General features: G+C 41.9%; 1 protein-coding gene across 3 annotated transcripts in view; it reads left to right on the plus strand.

The window, feature by feature from the left end:
• LOC126413247 (protein DPCD) overlaps window positions 1–17,286 on the plus strand; it is a 68,430-nt gene that overhangs the window by 18,249 nt on the left and 32,895 nt on the right. For all 3 annotated transcript variants that reach the window (XM_050083165.1, XM_050083151.1, XM_050083159.1), the window contains one exon: window positions 5,662–5,864. In XM_050083165.1, the coding sequence (XP_049939122.1) occupies window positions 5,703–5,864 (162 nt within the window). In that variant the 5' untranslated portion in view covers window positions 5,662–5,702. The remainder of the gene's footprint in view (window positions 1–5,661; window positions 5,865–17,286) is intronic.

Genomic DNA, 17,286 nt, shown 5'->3' on the forward strand with positions numbered 1-17,286 from the left:
CAGTATTTCTATTCGTCTGTAAAGAATTGGTGTTAGTATTCTACAGCTGCGGCATATTAAACTGATAGTTCAGTAATTTTCACATCTGTCAACACCTGCTTTCTTTGGGATTGGAATTATTATATTCTTCTTGAAGTCTGAGGGTATTTCGCCTGTCTCATACATCTTGCTCACCAGATGGTAGAGTTTTGTCAGGGATGGCTCTCTGAAGACTATCAGTAGTTCTAATGGAGTGTTGTCTACTCCTGGGGCCTTGTTTCAAATTAGGTCTTTCAGTGCTCTGTCAAACTCTTCACACAGTATCATATCTCCCATTTCATTTTCATCCGCATCCTCTTCCATTTTCATAATATTGTCCTCAAGAACATCGCCCTTGTATAGACCCTCTATATACTCCTTCCACCTTTCTGCTTTCCCTTCTTTGCTTGAACTGGGTTTCCATCTGAGCTCTTGATATTCAAGCAAGTGGTTCTCTTTTCTCCAAAGGTCTCTTTAATTTTCCTGTAGGCAGTATCTATCTTACCCCTAGTGATATACACCTCTACATCCTTACATTTGTCCTCTAGCCATCCCTGCTTAGCCATTTTGCAGTTCCTGTTGATCTCATTTTTGAGACGTTTGTATTCCTTTTTGCCTGCTTCATATACTGCATTTTTATATTTTCTCCTTTCATCAATTAAATGCAATATCTCTTCTGTTACCCTACGATTTCTATTATCCCTCATCTTTTTACCTACTTGATCGTCTGCTGCCTTCACTATTTCATTTCTCAAAGCTACCCATTCTTCTTCTACTGTATTTCTTTCCTCCATTCTTGTCAATCGTTCCCTAATGTGCTCCCTGAAACTCTCTACAACCTCTGGTTCTGTCAGTTTATCCAGGTCCCATCTCCTTAAATTCCCACCTTTTTGCAGTGTCTTCAGTTTTAATTTACAGTTCATAACTAACAGATTGTGATCGGAGTCCACATCTTCCCCTGGAAATGTCATACAATTTAAAACCTGGTTCCTAAATCTCTGTCTTACCATTATATAATCTATCTGAAACCTTCCAGTATCTCCAGACTTCTTCCACATATACAATCTTCTTTTACGATTCTTGAACCAAGTGTTAGCTATGATTAAGTTATGCTCTGTGCAAAATTCTACCACGTGGCTTCCTCTTTCATTTCGCGCCCCTCATTCCATATTCACCTACTATGTTTCCTTCACTACCGTTTCCTACTATCAAATTCCAGTCACCCATGACTATTAAATTTTCGTCGCCCTTCACTATCAGAATAATTTCGTTTATCTCATCATACATTTCATCAAGCTCTTCATCATCTGCGGAGCTAGTTGGCATATAAACTTGTACTACTGTCGTAGGCATGGGCTTCATATCTATCTTGGCCACAATAATGCATTCACTATGCTGTTTGTAGAAGCTTACTCGCATTCCTATTTTTTTTTATTCATTATTAAATCTATTCCTGCATTACCCCTATTTGATTTGGTATTTATAACCGTGTATTTACCTGACAAGAAGTCTTGTTCCTCCTGCCACTGAACTTTACTAATTCCCACTATATCTGACTTTAACGTATCCATTTCCCTTTTTAAATTTTTTAACCTACGATTAAGGGATCTGACATTCCACGCTCCAACCCATAGAACGCCAGTTTTCTTTCTCCTGATAACAACGTCCTCCTGAGTAGTCCCCGCCCGAAGATCCAAATGGGGGACTATTTTACTTCCGGAATATTTTACCCAAAAGGACACCATCATCATTTAACCATACAGTAAAGCTGCATGCCCTCGGGAAAAATTACGCCGGTAGTTTCCCCTTGCTTCAGCCGTTCACAGTATCAGCACAGCAAGGCCGTTTTGGTTAGTGTTACAAGGCCATATCAGTCAATCATCCAGACTATTGCCCCTGCAACTACTGAAAAGGCTGCTACCCCTCTTCAGGGACCATACAGGAACCACACAGTTGTCCGGCCTCTCAACAGGTACCCCTCCGTTGTGGTTGCATCTACGGTACGGCTACCAGTATCGCTGAGGCAAGCAAGCCTCCTAACCAACGGCAAGGTCCATGGTCCATGGTTGGGGCATGTGATGTTAATTGCAGGAGTGCCCATGGTATGATCCCAGAATTAGTCTAATTTGTTAATGAGAACAGTACCACATAATATTATGGACAGACAGCTGGGACTGTGTATGTGCGGATGGATATGTGTGTGTGTGCGAGTGCATACCTGTCCTTTTTTCCCCCAAAGGTAAGTCTTTCCGCTCCCGGGATTGGAATGACTCCTTACCCTCTCCCTTAAAACCCACATCCTTTCGTCTTTCCCTCTCCTTCCCTCTTTCCTGATGGAGCAACTGTTGGTTGCGAAAGCTTGAATTTTGTGTGTGTGTTTGTGTTTGTTTGTGTGTCTATCAACCTGCCAGTGCTTTCGTTTGGTAAGTCACATCATCTTTGTTTCAAGTATCTGCTGGGTGATACCAATGGTTGAGGCATATTTTTTTTTGCCATAAGGAACTTAATTGTGGTTTTTACAGTATCTGAATGACAAATGGTCTGGGTAGGTGTATCGAATATGGTAAACGAATACTATTGTGGACCACACATCTCAGGAGCTGTCATGGCAGAATGCTTCAGAGATAATTTGGAGCATATCATGTGTTAATTTCCTGATTGTGCTGTGGTGCTCAGCAATAGATGAGAGTTCCCAAAGGGAGTATTATAAGGGCATTGCCGTCACTGTTCATATAAAAATCTAGTGGATAATATTGGAATACCCATTAGCCTGATCGCGGATGATGATGTCAAATATAGGTAAATCGCAATCCAAAAAAACTGAATAGCAATGCAGGTTTTCTTCTTACACTTGGTCTGGAATTGGCGGTTGACTTCTGACATAAATTTGTACATTCATTTATCTTTATTCATCTGAGGGTCATCTTACAGTGACATGTGAATTGTCAAGATACTACCAATCACACAAAATATACAACACACAGCAGCAACACATTACACAGAATCTGGTAAAAAGGCCCATTGTTGTTCAATTATGGGATCATAATATCTGTTGAAGTATGTATTTGTAGTGATCTAAAGTGGAACACTCACATAAATCTAGATGTAGGAATGACAGATTCCAGACTGATTCGTTGGCAGGATCCTAAGGAAATAAATTTCATAAATCTTTTGTGTGAGTGATTCTCATGTTTTTCTCCTTGTTTAAAGGGTGTTACAAAAGGTAGAACTGATACAAATAGAAGCAGCTTATTTTGTCATAGATTTGTTTAGCAAGTGTGCGGATGTCATGGAATGATTTGACAAACTTCAGTGGCATAAGCTGCAGAAGAGGCATCAAGTAGTGGCACAGGGTACCCTCCACCACGCAGCGTATGGTGGCTCGTGGATTGTCTACGCAGATGCAGATGTAGATGCGTGAAGGAGAAGTTCACTGCTGTATTCCACAAATATAGTTTCCAAGAAGATTCAGGAAACATATTTCTACTTCCTACATACATCTGACGAGATGACCACAATGAGAAAACGGAGTTCTGAGCTCATATGGAGGTTTACAGACAGTTGTTTTTCCGGCCCATCATTCATTAATGGAACAGGAAAGGGGAAAACAGCCTGTAAGGTCATTTGCAGAGTATACCTGCAGATGATAGCTTTGTGAATCTTTTAGTCCAAACAGCTGTTTATTCATTTTCACTGTTTTCAGAATATGTTACTCCACTGTAGATAAACTGACTCTGATGAAGTTAGTTTTACAACTAACTTTACTATGCAAGTATTATCTGTTTAGTGTCATATTATGAGATGGCCAATGGTACTACTTGGAGGCAAAATATGTTAAGACAACTCTGTATGGCTTCTGGGAACAATATTTCTCATGTTTGTAGAACATTTGCCTCACAATCTTGGTCTTTTTTTTTTTCCAAGCTCCACCCACCAACTCAGTTCAGCTCTTAGTTTGTGCTCTCAGCAGAAAACAGGTAAAGGCCATTTGGTGAGCCTTTCTTTACCTGAGAAAGGAGGGAAAGAAGTACCAGTGTTATAGGTATCAAACTGTGTAAGAAATCAGGTAAATGAATTATTGGTGGATGTGACAGCTAAAGGCACCTGCAAGATTTGTAGTGTAGCACAGTATGGTGTCTCGGCTTCTTCGGCCGACGTTCATCTAATGATTTTTCTGACGTTTCACCAGCACGAGTGGCTGGCATTGTCAAAGCTTCACCCTCCATTGCCGGTGGTGAACTGGAACCGAGCTCGCGGCCGCAGGCTGTATGTACCTGGCACGCCAACGTCCGAGGGCTTCTCCGCGGTCATTTCTGGTGCGGTTCTCCTCTTGCTACCTGCGACGGTCGTTTGCTGCAGTACGGGAAGCCAGGATCAGTTTACCTTAAGGCTTTCCTCTTTCTTGTTCAAACTGTTCGCGTGTTTTTGTATTTCTACAGCTTCTCTGAACAAGTGCGTGTGATAGTGCTTCTCTACAGCCAGAACTTCTGTGTTGGCGAATTTTATTACGTGGTCAGTCTCATTCAGTGCGTGCTCTGCCACGGCCGATTTCTCCACCTGCCCCAACCTGCAATGTCGCTTATGCTCTTTGATCCTGGTGTTAACTGACCGTCCAGTCATTCCGACAAGTGGCCACGAAAGCCTTAACAATTTTGTACAGTATGGTGTCCTCATAAATCCATTGGCCATCCTGTAAAGTCAAAATATCACATTTCACTGCAAGGACAAATGGCTAGAAGTGGGAAATAAGAAACAGTGCACAGTGAAACCATCTTAGTGGCTTAGTGTATAGCCCCTTTCAGTCACTTCAATAAGTAAAATATTGGTAAAGTAGTCTAAACAGGGTACCGCCCTTTGGTACGGGAATTCTTTTTCCAGAAAAAGGATGCGTCAGTGTGTGGTAGTTGTTGTTGTTTATTTTTGGTAGAATGAACTTGATTATCTGATGAGAGGATAGTCCATCGTTCAGTTGGGAACTTGTCCTTTATTTTTGGTGATGATATACAAAGAACCAAGAACATTCTAAAATTTGGTTGCACCTGACAATTAAGACTTAATCATAATTATCTTTAGAAAGTTAGTTTTGACTAATCTGTCACTTATTGAGAATATTATTTGCTTGTGTGCTGTTGTATGCTGCAGATCTGATTTACATATAAAAATTTAAATCTGAGTAATTAATATTACTTCCCGTATTTCTTTCCAGTGACTCATTTGGCATAATATTGTGATAGTTAATTTTATTTATTTTTTAAATATTATTCGGGTTTATTTTTAAATGTCTGAACAAATTGCAAAGAGTTGCACTATTATTAAAGTTTGCTTCATAATATAAAGTTGTAAAAACAATCTTAAGTAGAAATGATCATTTATGAAATATTTTTCAGTTGATAAACCTGAAGTATATTAGTCATTTTGTTCAGACAATAATATGGGATTCAGTAATTATTAAAAAATCATTTCACCTACACATTATATATCCACTGAGGCCTTTTGACAGGTCAAAGAACACCTGCATACAGTTTATGTGTATGTTTCTTGAAATGTGAGATGATAGTATGACAGCAGCAGCTTCCATTGGATGAATTATGTTGTGATCATATTACACATGTGTAGTTCTTATCATCTGACTTTATTTTGCAGGTAAGCGTAAAATTCATTACAAACTGGAAGATGGCCTTGAAATGGTGGAAGAGTATAGTCTGGACACAAATGTTCTCGTAAGAAGGGCTTGGAGAGATAGAAGGAAACTATGTGGAAATCATCAGTGGGCAGTTGAAGTTGGCGATCCGGAACCCCAGACAAATAGTTTAGATGCTGTTGGGATCAAAGAAGATGTTAATTCAGTGAGTTTCATTATTACACTCTACCACTGTTCATAATCTTTCAGTTAATACAATTATTTTCTTAGAGAGCTAGAAAAAAATTTTCTGGGAACAATCAATGATCAGATGAAGTGGGGACCTAGAACCCAAGAAAAATACTTTAGATGCTGTTGGAATAAAAGAAGGTAATAATACAATTAATTCCACAACTACTGTCTGTCACTTGTCATAGTCTTACAGTGAATACAATTATTTTCTTGGTCTTTTTGTTATAAAACTTATCTTCCTATATCATCATCTCACAGTTTCTATCAGCTCTTAGATCATTCCAGGTGTTCCTTTCTAATACATGGGTTTGCATGAAAGTAACTAATGGGTCATTCCATATCAAATCACCCAATAAAAAATAAATTTTACACCCACCTCCTTAGATTTTCATGAAATTTGGCTCAAATGGTTCTAATACCATCCTGACAACACCTGCAAACTTTTTTGCTGTATCTCTTATAGTTTTTTTTATAAATTTTTAAAGTTTTTATGTTTTGCGTTTTCCGGACCTTCGTAAATGATAAATTTAATTTGTATTCAAAACTTTAAAATAGCTTATCTTAAAAACTCTTTTAGATAACATCATGAATTTGTGCAGCAAGTTTATTTATTATACATATTTGAAGATAAAAATGATACTATTAAAATATATTAATATTTTCTATGAAAAGCATATATATGTATTTTTTTTTTTTTTTTTTTTTTTAAATGGATGTTTTGTTTTATAAGAATTGCAATATCTAGAGTCTCAGACCTGATAGAATGCTCAAATTTGTTTTAATTTACTCTTAAACATATAGGCTACTTGATAAAACAAAAATAATAATGATTTTTTAACATGTTTATTAATTATGGTAGATTACATAAGAATTATGTACAAAGATAGTGTACTTACGACACTTATGTATAACCCAACTGATTGCTTGAAACATTGAATTTTTTGAGTAATTTTGTCTTTTTAATAAACATTAATGCTGATTCAAACTGTTTTTCCACTTCATCCAAGAGCTTTCAGTTCTTTTGATACAGTCTTTTTTGAAGTAATACATTCTTCCAGTGCCGCTTGATTGAGGTGCGTCTACTACACAGACTATGTGCTCCAAAGGCACTATGCAAGAATCTTCTCTTTCACGCCAATAAAATGATGCAGCTGGTCCTGAAGAATGTAGAAATAGAATTTCTGCATCTTCTTCATCATTGAATATTGTTTTTACCAGTCCAAAGTACCAGTTACCATCATAATTTGCAGCCACATAGCTATTTATGGATGGTTCAACACGAACCTAATCAGAGGAAGAATGGAAAGAAAAGACTAAGGAGGGTTTTACACTATCTGTTATCCTTCTAATTTCAAGGTTGTTTGTTGGAAGTGGTTTGAAGTTATGAAAACTTCGTGTTCCAGGAATGGTTCGGGTTGCTGAAAAACGTTTTTCTGGTTTTAACCGTAGCAAATAAGCTTCTTTTTTGTCAATAAAGTGAAAATGAATGTTTTCAATATTTTTTTCACAAAATTTGTACACTTTGATTGCTGTCATTATTTGTTCTTCGTCTGAAAGGTATAGACTGGCTTTCCTTAAAATTCTTTTAATATTTCCTCCTAGGCCATCTCAAATTGACTTCCCATGACTTGTTGCAAAAACAGAGTGTTGGGCCTTCAAATTAAAGTCTCTCAAGTGTTCAGTCAAATTTTTAAAACTGTTTCTATTTTTGTACTGCCCAGCACAACCATCTGTAAAGTAGTGAACTGAGTCAATGTCAATATGATGTAATGACAGCCACTTTGTAATTTCTTTTTGTAAAAAGTTAACAAAACCAGTGTCATGTTCTTGGTCATCACTAATAAAACAGTGGCTGGAAACAAAAACATTGTTTTCCTCATTTCTTAGAAAAGCTCCAACTGGGTGTAGAGTACAACCACCTCTATTCCAGTGGTAACTTTGGATCTCATTTTGTATAACAAAAGAATAATTTTCACTGAAATCCATCACAATAATTGCTGTTTTGGGTGGTGGGTCTTCTTCCAATCTTTTAAAGGCTGCTGATTGGGATTTTGCTATAAACGAGTGCGGGGTGAGCTTTTCCAATGACCTAACCAATAAAGAAATGTAGTCTTCAACACTGATAGACTGATTATTTCTGCCCTGTCTGTGTTAACCCACTGACTGATTACAATTTCTTCTTCTAAATCATAATCTTCACTTAGTTTTTCAGTTAAGTACTCAGTTAGTGCAGTATTTACAGGACAGCTGTCGCAATGATGTAGCATGCAGTTTTGGTTTTCTGTGTTGCACACAAGCATCTTAATTAGGTCTTTATAAGATTCTTCAATTTTCACAGCATCCAGTAATAGTTTAACATTCTGCTGGATACTGCATACACATACAGTGTGTGTGCCTGCAGCACCACCAAGGATACACCATTTAGGTCTCAAGAAACAAAATTTTGAAAATCCTACTTCTACCTCGGGATTCTCCCATTTGAAAGAATAATAGAGTTCTCTCAAGTTACACAAAATGAGTCTTTTTTGCATGTACACATTTTTTTGAACACTTACTTTGTCTTTTGTTCCAGGTAGCACTCTGGAACTTTCATCCTTTTCATAAAAATCTGTTACAAGTCTGACTGTATTTTCAGAAAGAGTTTTACCTTTTTTTGGACCAGGAGTTTCCAAAATACCCTTTTCAGATTTTAGCTTTCTATCTTGTCGCACCATGTACTCACTTACATTAAATTCTTTCATCACTTTATTTCGACTCCAAGAATCTGGAGCCAAGGTCAGAATCTGGATTTTTCTAGACCTCCCAACAGATGAAATCTTCTCTTTCATAAGAGAAATCATTACATCAAAATCCTTTGCTTTCTCAACCACACTTGTATCTTCTTCGTCATCATCAGAACTTGGTGCATCATATTTTAATGCTTTTGCAACCGCCTTTTTTGCAGTCTTTTCAACACTGCTAACCTTCCTTTTAAAATAAGACCCTTTACTTTGTTCTGACAAGCCGCCAAGCTTTATCGGTGCTAAACCTAAACTATCAAGAGCAATTTTAGTTTGTACGAGGGATTCATTTCTGGATTCCAATGATTCTAATTCAACCATGACTTCATCATCTGTTTCACTTTCATTGACTTCAACTCTTAATTTTTCCTCACGAAAGTTACGGCATGTTGAGCAAAGCTTTTGTCCAGGTTTTATGCTAATATTTTTTGCTAGTAATTGTTTAGAAAGATCCAAGCCTACACTTCTCAATGATTTTTTGATGGGCTTTTTGTGTTTTTTTAGTGGGTCTACACATGTTGTTTGATACTTTTCAAAAACATTTAAATAGTAGTAGCTGTGGTGTGAACATATATTCTTAAATTCACACAGATTAATTCCAGATCGTAAGTGGATCAAATCTTTTTCTTCCTCATTCAATTCAGATACCAATTGTAACTTTTTTGAAGGTGTGTAGGTTGTTTGGAAACAGTCAGATTTTTTAAATAACCCTACGCTACAGGTTTGAATATCTGACATACTGATTTCACTTTTGGTCTGATTACTGTTCTGGTTACTTTTATAGGATATTGGAAAAGAATCTCTGTAAACTAAGTAATAGTACTTACTGAAAGTTTGAATAAACTTAATAAAATACTATCCAAGCACTATTTAACACTGTAATAATTTTTTACTTCAAAACACAGGAGTAACAAAACAAAATCCAAGCGTACATTGTTACTTCAAGAAGACAAAAACTTATTTTCGGTGTCTAAGTCACTTGGTACATTCTATTTTTAAAATATAATTAATATTATTTTAAAAATTAGATAACTATTAAACAGGTTAAAAAGCCAACATAATTTTTCTTTTATCTAATAGCCTATACAATTAAGAGTATTTTAAAACAAATTTGAGCTTTCTATCAGGTCTGAGACTAGATATTGCAGTTTTTGTAAAACTAAACATCCGTTAGCTAAAAAAACAAAAAAAAAAAAAAAACCTTGTAAATTTTTTTCCATTTGGAAGATTTTAATATATCTTTATGGTAATTTTTTTTTAACATTTAGATATAATACACAATCTTATTCCAAAATTTCATACTTATATCTTGAGTATCCTTTAATATACAATTTTTTTTAGTTGTGAGGACACGTTTAAGTTAAGATTTCCGACTGCTGAAACAACGCCAAATCTAAAAACTTTAAAAATTTATAAAAAAAGTATAAGAAATAGAGCAAAAAAATTTTACAAGTGCTTTCAGGATGATAAAAGAAGTAATTGTGCCAAGTTTCATCAAAATCTGACACGGTTGGTGTCAAGGCCTGGTCAGGTACCTGTTAAGTAGGATAACTCTATGCTTTCCTCCAGGTGGCCCACAGCTCTTTTGTGGGTACTTATGTGGTGCACATGAGTTCCAGAGCTATTGCAGCCTTTCTCCTTTTCCAGCCTGTTTTACCTGCCCCCTCCTTCTTCTTCCCAGTACTTATTCCTTTCTGTTTGCCTCTTCCTTGTCCTCTTTTGGTGTTCTTATTTATGTCGGCTCAGTTGCCTTCCTGACTTCACTTCATCTTGTAGATTTGGTTTGTTTGTTTTTTCTCCTCTTTCTTGACTTTTCTTTTTTGGTCCCCCTCAGGTTGACCTCTCTATCTCTAAATTTGAAATCTGTAATGTGATCAGATGGGGAAGAACTCCCTGCCTAGTGTCTTTGGTGTGGATTTGTGTCTCCCTCCTCTCCCCCTCCCCCTCCCTCTTCCCTCTCTCCCTCCCCCTCCCCCTCTCCCTCCCCCACTCCATTTCCTCCCTTACCCTCCCTCCCTGTCATAACCCTCTCACCTCCTTGCTAGGTCACCAGCTTGGTAGCAAGTCTGTGTGGTGGGGCTGTTATGTACCCATCTGGTTGAGCCCCCAGACACTAGAGGGATGAAACTGCCGGTACCTGTGCTGTGAACACCTCGTGCATGCCTAGGAGTGGTTGCCCATCTTTTCGGGGCATCGGAACTCGTGCTGTGGCTCGTTGGTACCCATGAGGCGAACCCCTGTTCAGAGTGGATGGTACCAGAACAGACATTTGGCACATGATTTGTATTAAACTGTCTGGCCGCTCTTCTTCAGCTGTGTCTCTTCCGAGGCATAGTTCTGTCTCGGTTCCTGTTTCTGCCTTCCCGGCCGTGCTCTCCTTGCTTACCACTGGGAGGAAGGCCAGGCCCGCCAGTATGGGGTGAAACCCTTTCTGTGGTTCCTGGTCTGTACCAGGACTGATGGGAGGACTTCTGCTGCCTGGCTCCCTCCTTATAAGACAACTTCTGCCAGTCAGTCAGCCTCCCTCCATGCCTGTGACCGTCTCAACACGACACAGGGTATAATTTTCTATAGGGACTTTCTCCTCCAATCTGATGATGACCTTAGGGCTAATCTGGAACGATGTGGCGTTCATTTTGTTCGGCATGTCCAGAGAGGATCATCTGGTAGACATTGGTCCATTCATTCTGGCCTTGGAGGGGAATACCCTGCCTGAGAAGGTCAGGGTAATGATATATAAATGCTATGTCAAACCATACATTTCACCTCCCATGTGTTACTTCCGTTGCCTCAAGTTCAGCCACCTGTCCTCACGATGCGATGACATTCCTGTGGCCACCCTTTTCATGTGTGGAGCCCATGCATCCCACTGCCTAACTGTGTAAACTGCTCAGGTCTCCATTCTCCCCACTCACCAGTGTGTCCAATTTACACAAAGGAAAAAAAGAATCCAGGAAATAAAGGTCCTTGACCATCTCAGCTACTTTGAGGCCCGAAAGAACTTTGACAAACTTCACTCTGTGAATCTCTCATCTACCTTTGCCTGAGTTGCGTCTTCCCGTCCTCCCCTCCTTATGCTCATCCTGGACCCCTTCTCTTTCCTGCCACCAGATAGCTTTCATCCCTTCCCCTCAAGGAACTACTCCTCCTCCTCCTCCTCCTCCTTCTCAGCCAGAGAAAACATCCTGCTCCTGCTTGGATGGGGCTCCATCTCTGAACATGCCTCCCCGGCATTCTCAAGATAGGAAGACTACAACCTTGGGTCAGCTGAGGGACCCATGCTGCAAGGGCCCAAAAGCTGCTCGCTTTCTGTCTGATCCAGATATTGCTGCCACCTACTCCCTTACTGATAACAACTCCTCCCTCCCTCCAATGGAGAAGAAGCAGCAGCACAGGTCAAAGGATGAGGCTTCCCCAGCTTTCCAGGGGGTTTGTCCCTCATCCCGAATCAGATCCAGTTTTCCCCAAGGGGGTCCATAACTCTTTTGTGGATACGCGTGGCGAGCACGGGACCCTGAGCTAGTGCAGCTCTCTTTTATTTCCGGGCTGCATACCTTCCTTTTCCAAATCCTTCCCCCATCCCCCATCCTCCCCCCCCCCTCACCTCCGCCTCTTCCCTTCCCCATCTCTCCCTCTGAGAGTATGTTTTGTTTCTACGTCCGGAGATGGATGCTCGTAACTGTAAGACAGTCTCTCTTCTTCGCTTTCTATGCTGGAAAGTCTCTGTCCTTCTCTTTTCCTTGCCCCTTCTCGTTACCCTCTTCTCTGCTGTGGCGTTTGAGACCTCTCTTCTTTCCTTTCCTTTTCTTTGTTCCTCCCTTCCTCTTTCTTTCCTCCCTGTGCTTGTCTGAAGGTTGATCCACAAGCTTCCACGCGTTGCCGGTGACGGGATAACGCGTAATTCCCCGCCCCGGGTAGACAGGTAGGACATGTACATACCCCCTGGTAATGGCCAGGCCCAGGTGGGGGTGATTACCCGAGCAGGTACCTTCCGAATGTTCAGATTCGTCCCTCCGTCCGTTTCTTGGGAGGTGTGACCTGAGGTGTGAAAAATCACCTAAGGCAGGAGTGCCCCCAGAGAGGGCCCTCACAAGGAGGGAGTGCGCCATCGGAGACACCGGTAATCATGGGGGATACTTCTGCAATGGTTTCCTCTACATGTACAATGTCTGCTCACAAGTGGAAGTTAAATGAGTCTCAGCCATGGACAATTCTTCCATCAATGCCACAGTTCCTTGTTGTTTCTTGGGTGGACGAAGGCCAAGACTTCTCCACTTTCAACCCTTTCATTATTCAGAAGGGTGTTGATTGCAGGTCCTGTAAAGTCTTGTTCCCGATTACGAAATGGCACCGTGTTAGAAACAGTCAGTGCCCTCCAGGCACAAATATTGCTGCAAACTTCACTGCTACACACTTCCCCTGTCCATGTGGATGCGCACCACACTTTAAATTCATCATGCGGGGTGGTTTATACTACCTGTCTGACCAGGGCGTAACGGCTGTTCATCTAGTCATGAAAAGGGGTTGACAAGGACTTGGTTCCAACCCGTACTATCTTCTTGACATTTGACAGAGTTCAACTAACATCGAACATTAAAATGGGCTATGAGATAATTTCAGTTCTCCCTTACATCCCCAACCCTATGCCTTGCTATCGGTGTCAGCGGTTCAGTCATACCAGTCAGCCGTGTTCCAATCTGGCAAAATACGTTACGTGCTTGTCCACCTCCATCCCCTCGTTGCGTCAACTGTATGGGTGACCTCGCTGCTTCCTCTAGAGATTGCCCAATTTTCAAAGATGAACGGCTCATTCAGGAAATCAGACTGAAGGAAAAAGTGTCGACATTTGCTGCTCATAAGTTATTCACCAGTCGAAATCCCACTGTGCCTCCGGCCGGTAAATATAGCACTGTCCTTGCATCTCCTCGGCCTACTAAGGAGGCAGCCACGCAGAATTTTGATCTCACCTTTAGGCGCATAGTCGTTAGATCGGCCAGCGCAAAGATCTCCTGTTCAACCTCCCCACTATCACTTGCTCACTCTATGGCTCACCCTTCATTGGCTTCTGCTAAACCACGAGCCCCAAACAAAATCTGACACCCGGACTTCCAAAAAAGAGCCTACTCGTGAATATTTTTTACATACCCCGACAACACAACCCTCGATTTCTCCCTCATCTCAACGTCCTGTTTCCAAGAAAGCTCATAATAAACCAAGTTCCTCTCCTTGTCCGCCATGGCGTGTCTCATCTACAGCGCTACCTTGTGGTAACTGCCCTCGGCCGTCTTCTATGTCACCAAGGTGCACTGCTGGCAGCCGATCTACCGGCCGATCGCTGGTGGCAGGAGCTGCCCCCGAACAACCTATGGATCAGGATCTTCTGCCTTTGGCTGAATGCCATTCCACGCTGTCGGCCGCTGGCTCGCAGCAGTCGTTGAGTTGAGAGCAACCGTAGTGAGATTCTTCCCTTTTCTGTCCACCCTATGTCAATTATCCATTGGAATATCCGTGGCATTAGAGCTAATCGGGATGAATTGTCGATCCTCTTACGATCCCACTCGCCGGTCATCTTCTGTCTTCAGGAAACAAAACTGCGTCCCCATGGTCGCTTTGTTTTCCCTCGTTTTCAGTCAGTCCAGTTTGATCTCCCCTCTGTTGATGGCACTCCAGCACGTGGGGGACTTACGATTCTTCTACATGATACTGTCCATTATCACCTGATCCCCTTAAACAGTTCCTTCCATGCTGTTGCTGTCTGTCTTTCCCTTTCTGGATACACTTTCTCTCTTTGTACCGTATACATTCCATCGTCCACACCAATGGCAAGAGCTGATCTCCTTCATCTCCTTGGTCAGCTCCTGCCCCCCCCCCCCCCCCCCCCCCCTGTTTGCTGGCTGGGGTCTTCAATGCCCACCTCCCGCTTTGAGGATCTCTGCGTCCTTTTCTGCGTGGCTCCCTATTGATTGAGGTCTTCCACCAAGCGGATCTTGTTTGCCTCAACACTGGGGAACCTACATTTTTGTCTGCCTCCACTACGAATTTCTCTCATTTTTACCTTTCAGTCGGTACTGTTCAGATAGCTCGGCGCTTTGAATGGTTCACTCTTCCTGATACACTCGAGTGACCATTTTCCATGTGTCCTTTGATTGCAGCCACAGCTACCATCTATGCGCCCGAGATGCTGGAAGTTTGCCTAAGCCGATTGGACACTTTTTTCGTCTCTAGCGACATTCGATGATCGTCACTTTCCTAGCATCGACGATCAGGTCACTCATGTTACAGAAGTTATTCTTACAGCCGCAAAATGTTCAATACCTCACACCTCTGACTTGCCCCGGCACCCCCCAGTTCCTCGGTGGAGTGAGCCTTGCCATGACGCAATACATGAGCGGCGACATGCTCTTCGCGTTTTCTGCCACCATCCTACTTTTGCCAGCTGTATCCACTGTAAGCAGTTACGTGTGCGATGCCGTCGCGTCATCCATGATAGCGAGAAGGCAAGCTGGGACTTCTTTACTAGCCCTTTTAACACCTTCACTCCCTCCTCAGAAGTTAGGAGTCGCATTCGATGGTTATCTGGCCAAGAAAATGGGGTACCCCAGGGCTCCGTGCTAAGTGTTGTACTGTTTGCCATCACCATAAATCCAATTATGGATTGTCTCCTTCTCAATGTCTCGGGCTCCCTCTTTGTGGATGATTTTGTGATTTACTACAGCTCTCAACGGACCAGCTTCTTGAATGACGTCTTCAAGGATGTCTCAATCGCCTCCACTCTTCGAGCATCGATACCGGCTTCCGCTTTTCTCCCAGTAAGACAGTTTGTGCCAATTTTTGGCATCGTATGGAGTTTCTTCCACCTTCCCCACATCTAATCCCTGTCAACATTCTGTTCACGAATGTCACTAAATTCTTGGGACTTATGTTTGACAGAAAACTGTGCTGGTCCTCCCATGTTTCCTATCTTTCGGCTCGCTGTTTGCGATCCGTCAACACCCTCCGTGTTTTGAATGGTACCTTTTGACGAGTGGACCGAGTGGTCTTCTCCGCCTATATCGCGCCTTAGTGCGCTCGAAATTAGACTATGGAAGCATAGTTTAATCCTCTGCTCGGTCATCTATTCTTCGGTGTCTCGACTCTGTCCACCACCTTGGATTGCATGTAGCATATGGAGCTTTTTACACCAGCCCTGTGGACAGCCTTTATGCCGGGACTGCTGACCCTCCACTGTCCAATTGGCGAGCTGTCCTTCTGAGTCGTTATGCTAGCCATCTGTCTTCCATGCCTTCTAATCCGACCCATGACCTTTTTTTTATGCCTCCTTGGATTTAGGGTATGCAGGCTGCCCTTCCTCTGTACTATCACCAGGAGTCCGCTTGCGTCAGCTGCTACGTTCTCTTTTATTACACTTTCCTAAAACTTTCTTGACAACTGGGGGTACAGCACCGAATTGGCTCCGCTCCCTGACCTGCCTGCTTCGTGACCTTTGTCAGCTTCCCAAGGATGGTACCCCTTCCCTCGTTTATCGTCTGGCATTTGCTGCTCTATGTGCACAAATGAAGGATGCCACATTTATTTACACTGACTGCTCAAAAACATCATTTGATGTTGGGAGTGCCTATATTGTTGGCGACACCCCTAATCGATTTCGGCTTCCCGACCAGTGTTAAGTTTTTACTGCTGAGCTTTATGCTGTTCTCCAGACTGTGCAATACATCCGTCGCCATCAGCGGATAAAGTATATTATATGCTCAGATTCACTCAGCTCTCTCCTCAGTCTCCAAGCTCTCTACCCTGTCCACCCTCTGGTTCACCAGATTCAGAACTGCCTCCACTTGCTTCACTTGGGGGTCATCTCTGTGGTATTCCTCTGGGTCCCAGGACACGTTGGTATCTGTGGAAATCAGGCAGTCGATATAGCGGCCAGGGCTGCAGTCTCTCTTCTTCAGCCTGCTGTTCACATGGTTCCCTTTGCCGATCTGCAGAGTGTTTTTTGTCGTCGTGTTGCTCTTTTATGGCCCGCACATTGGTCTACACTTCCCAATAATAAATTGTGGGACATGAAAGCTCTTCCCTGTGCTTGGACTTCTTCCTCCCGAACTCGTCGGGAGGAGGTAATTTTAACTAGACTCCGGATAGGGCACTGTCTTTTTAGCCATCGACATCTTTTAAGTGGCGATCCTCCCCCGCTTTGTCCCCATTGCTCTCATCTGTGGATGCTGAGACACCTTTTACTTTAGTGCCCCTATTTTACTCCGCTATGCGCCCGTCTACAGCTGTCGCATGATATATCTTCCATTTTAGCAGATGACACACGCTCAGCCGATCGCGTCATCGAGTTTACTAGTGTCAGTGAGATGACATTGGTCATTTGAAGATCTTTTTAGGGAGAATAACTCCCATTCTATAGTGGTTTCCTAAGCTTTCCTTCAGTTTTTTTTTTTCTTCAATAGTTTCCCAACTTTTTGAGTTTCTCTCCCATTGCTGCTGATTTCACTTTTTTTTTTTTTACCGTTCCCTAAGCCACAGACCGGATGCTAATGACCGTAGCAGTTTTGGGGGAGGGGGGGGGGGGGGAACGATGCAGTTTTTATACATGTCAACCCATCTTTGTCAGTG

The sequence above is a fragment of the Schistocerca serialis genome, chromosome 1 (genome assembly GCF_023864345.2).
Source record: "Schistocerca serialis cubense isolate TAMUIC-IGC-003099 chromosome 1, iqSchSeri2.2, whole genome shotgun sequence".
NCBI classification, from domain to species: domain Eukaryota; kingdom Metazoa; phylum Arthropoda; class Insecta; order Orthoptera; family Acrididae; genus Schistocerca; species Schistocerca serialis.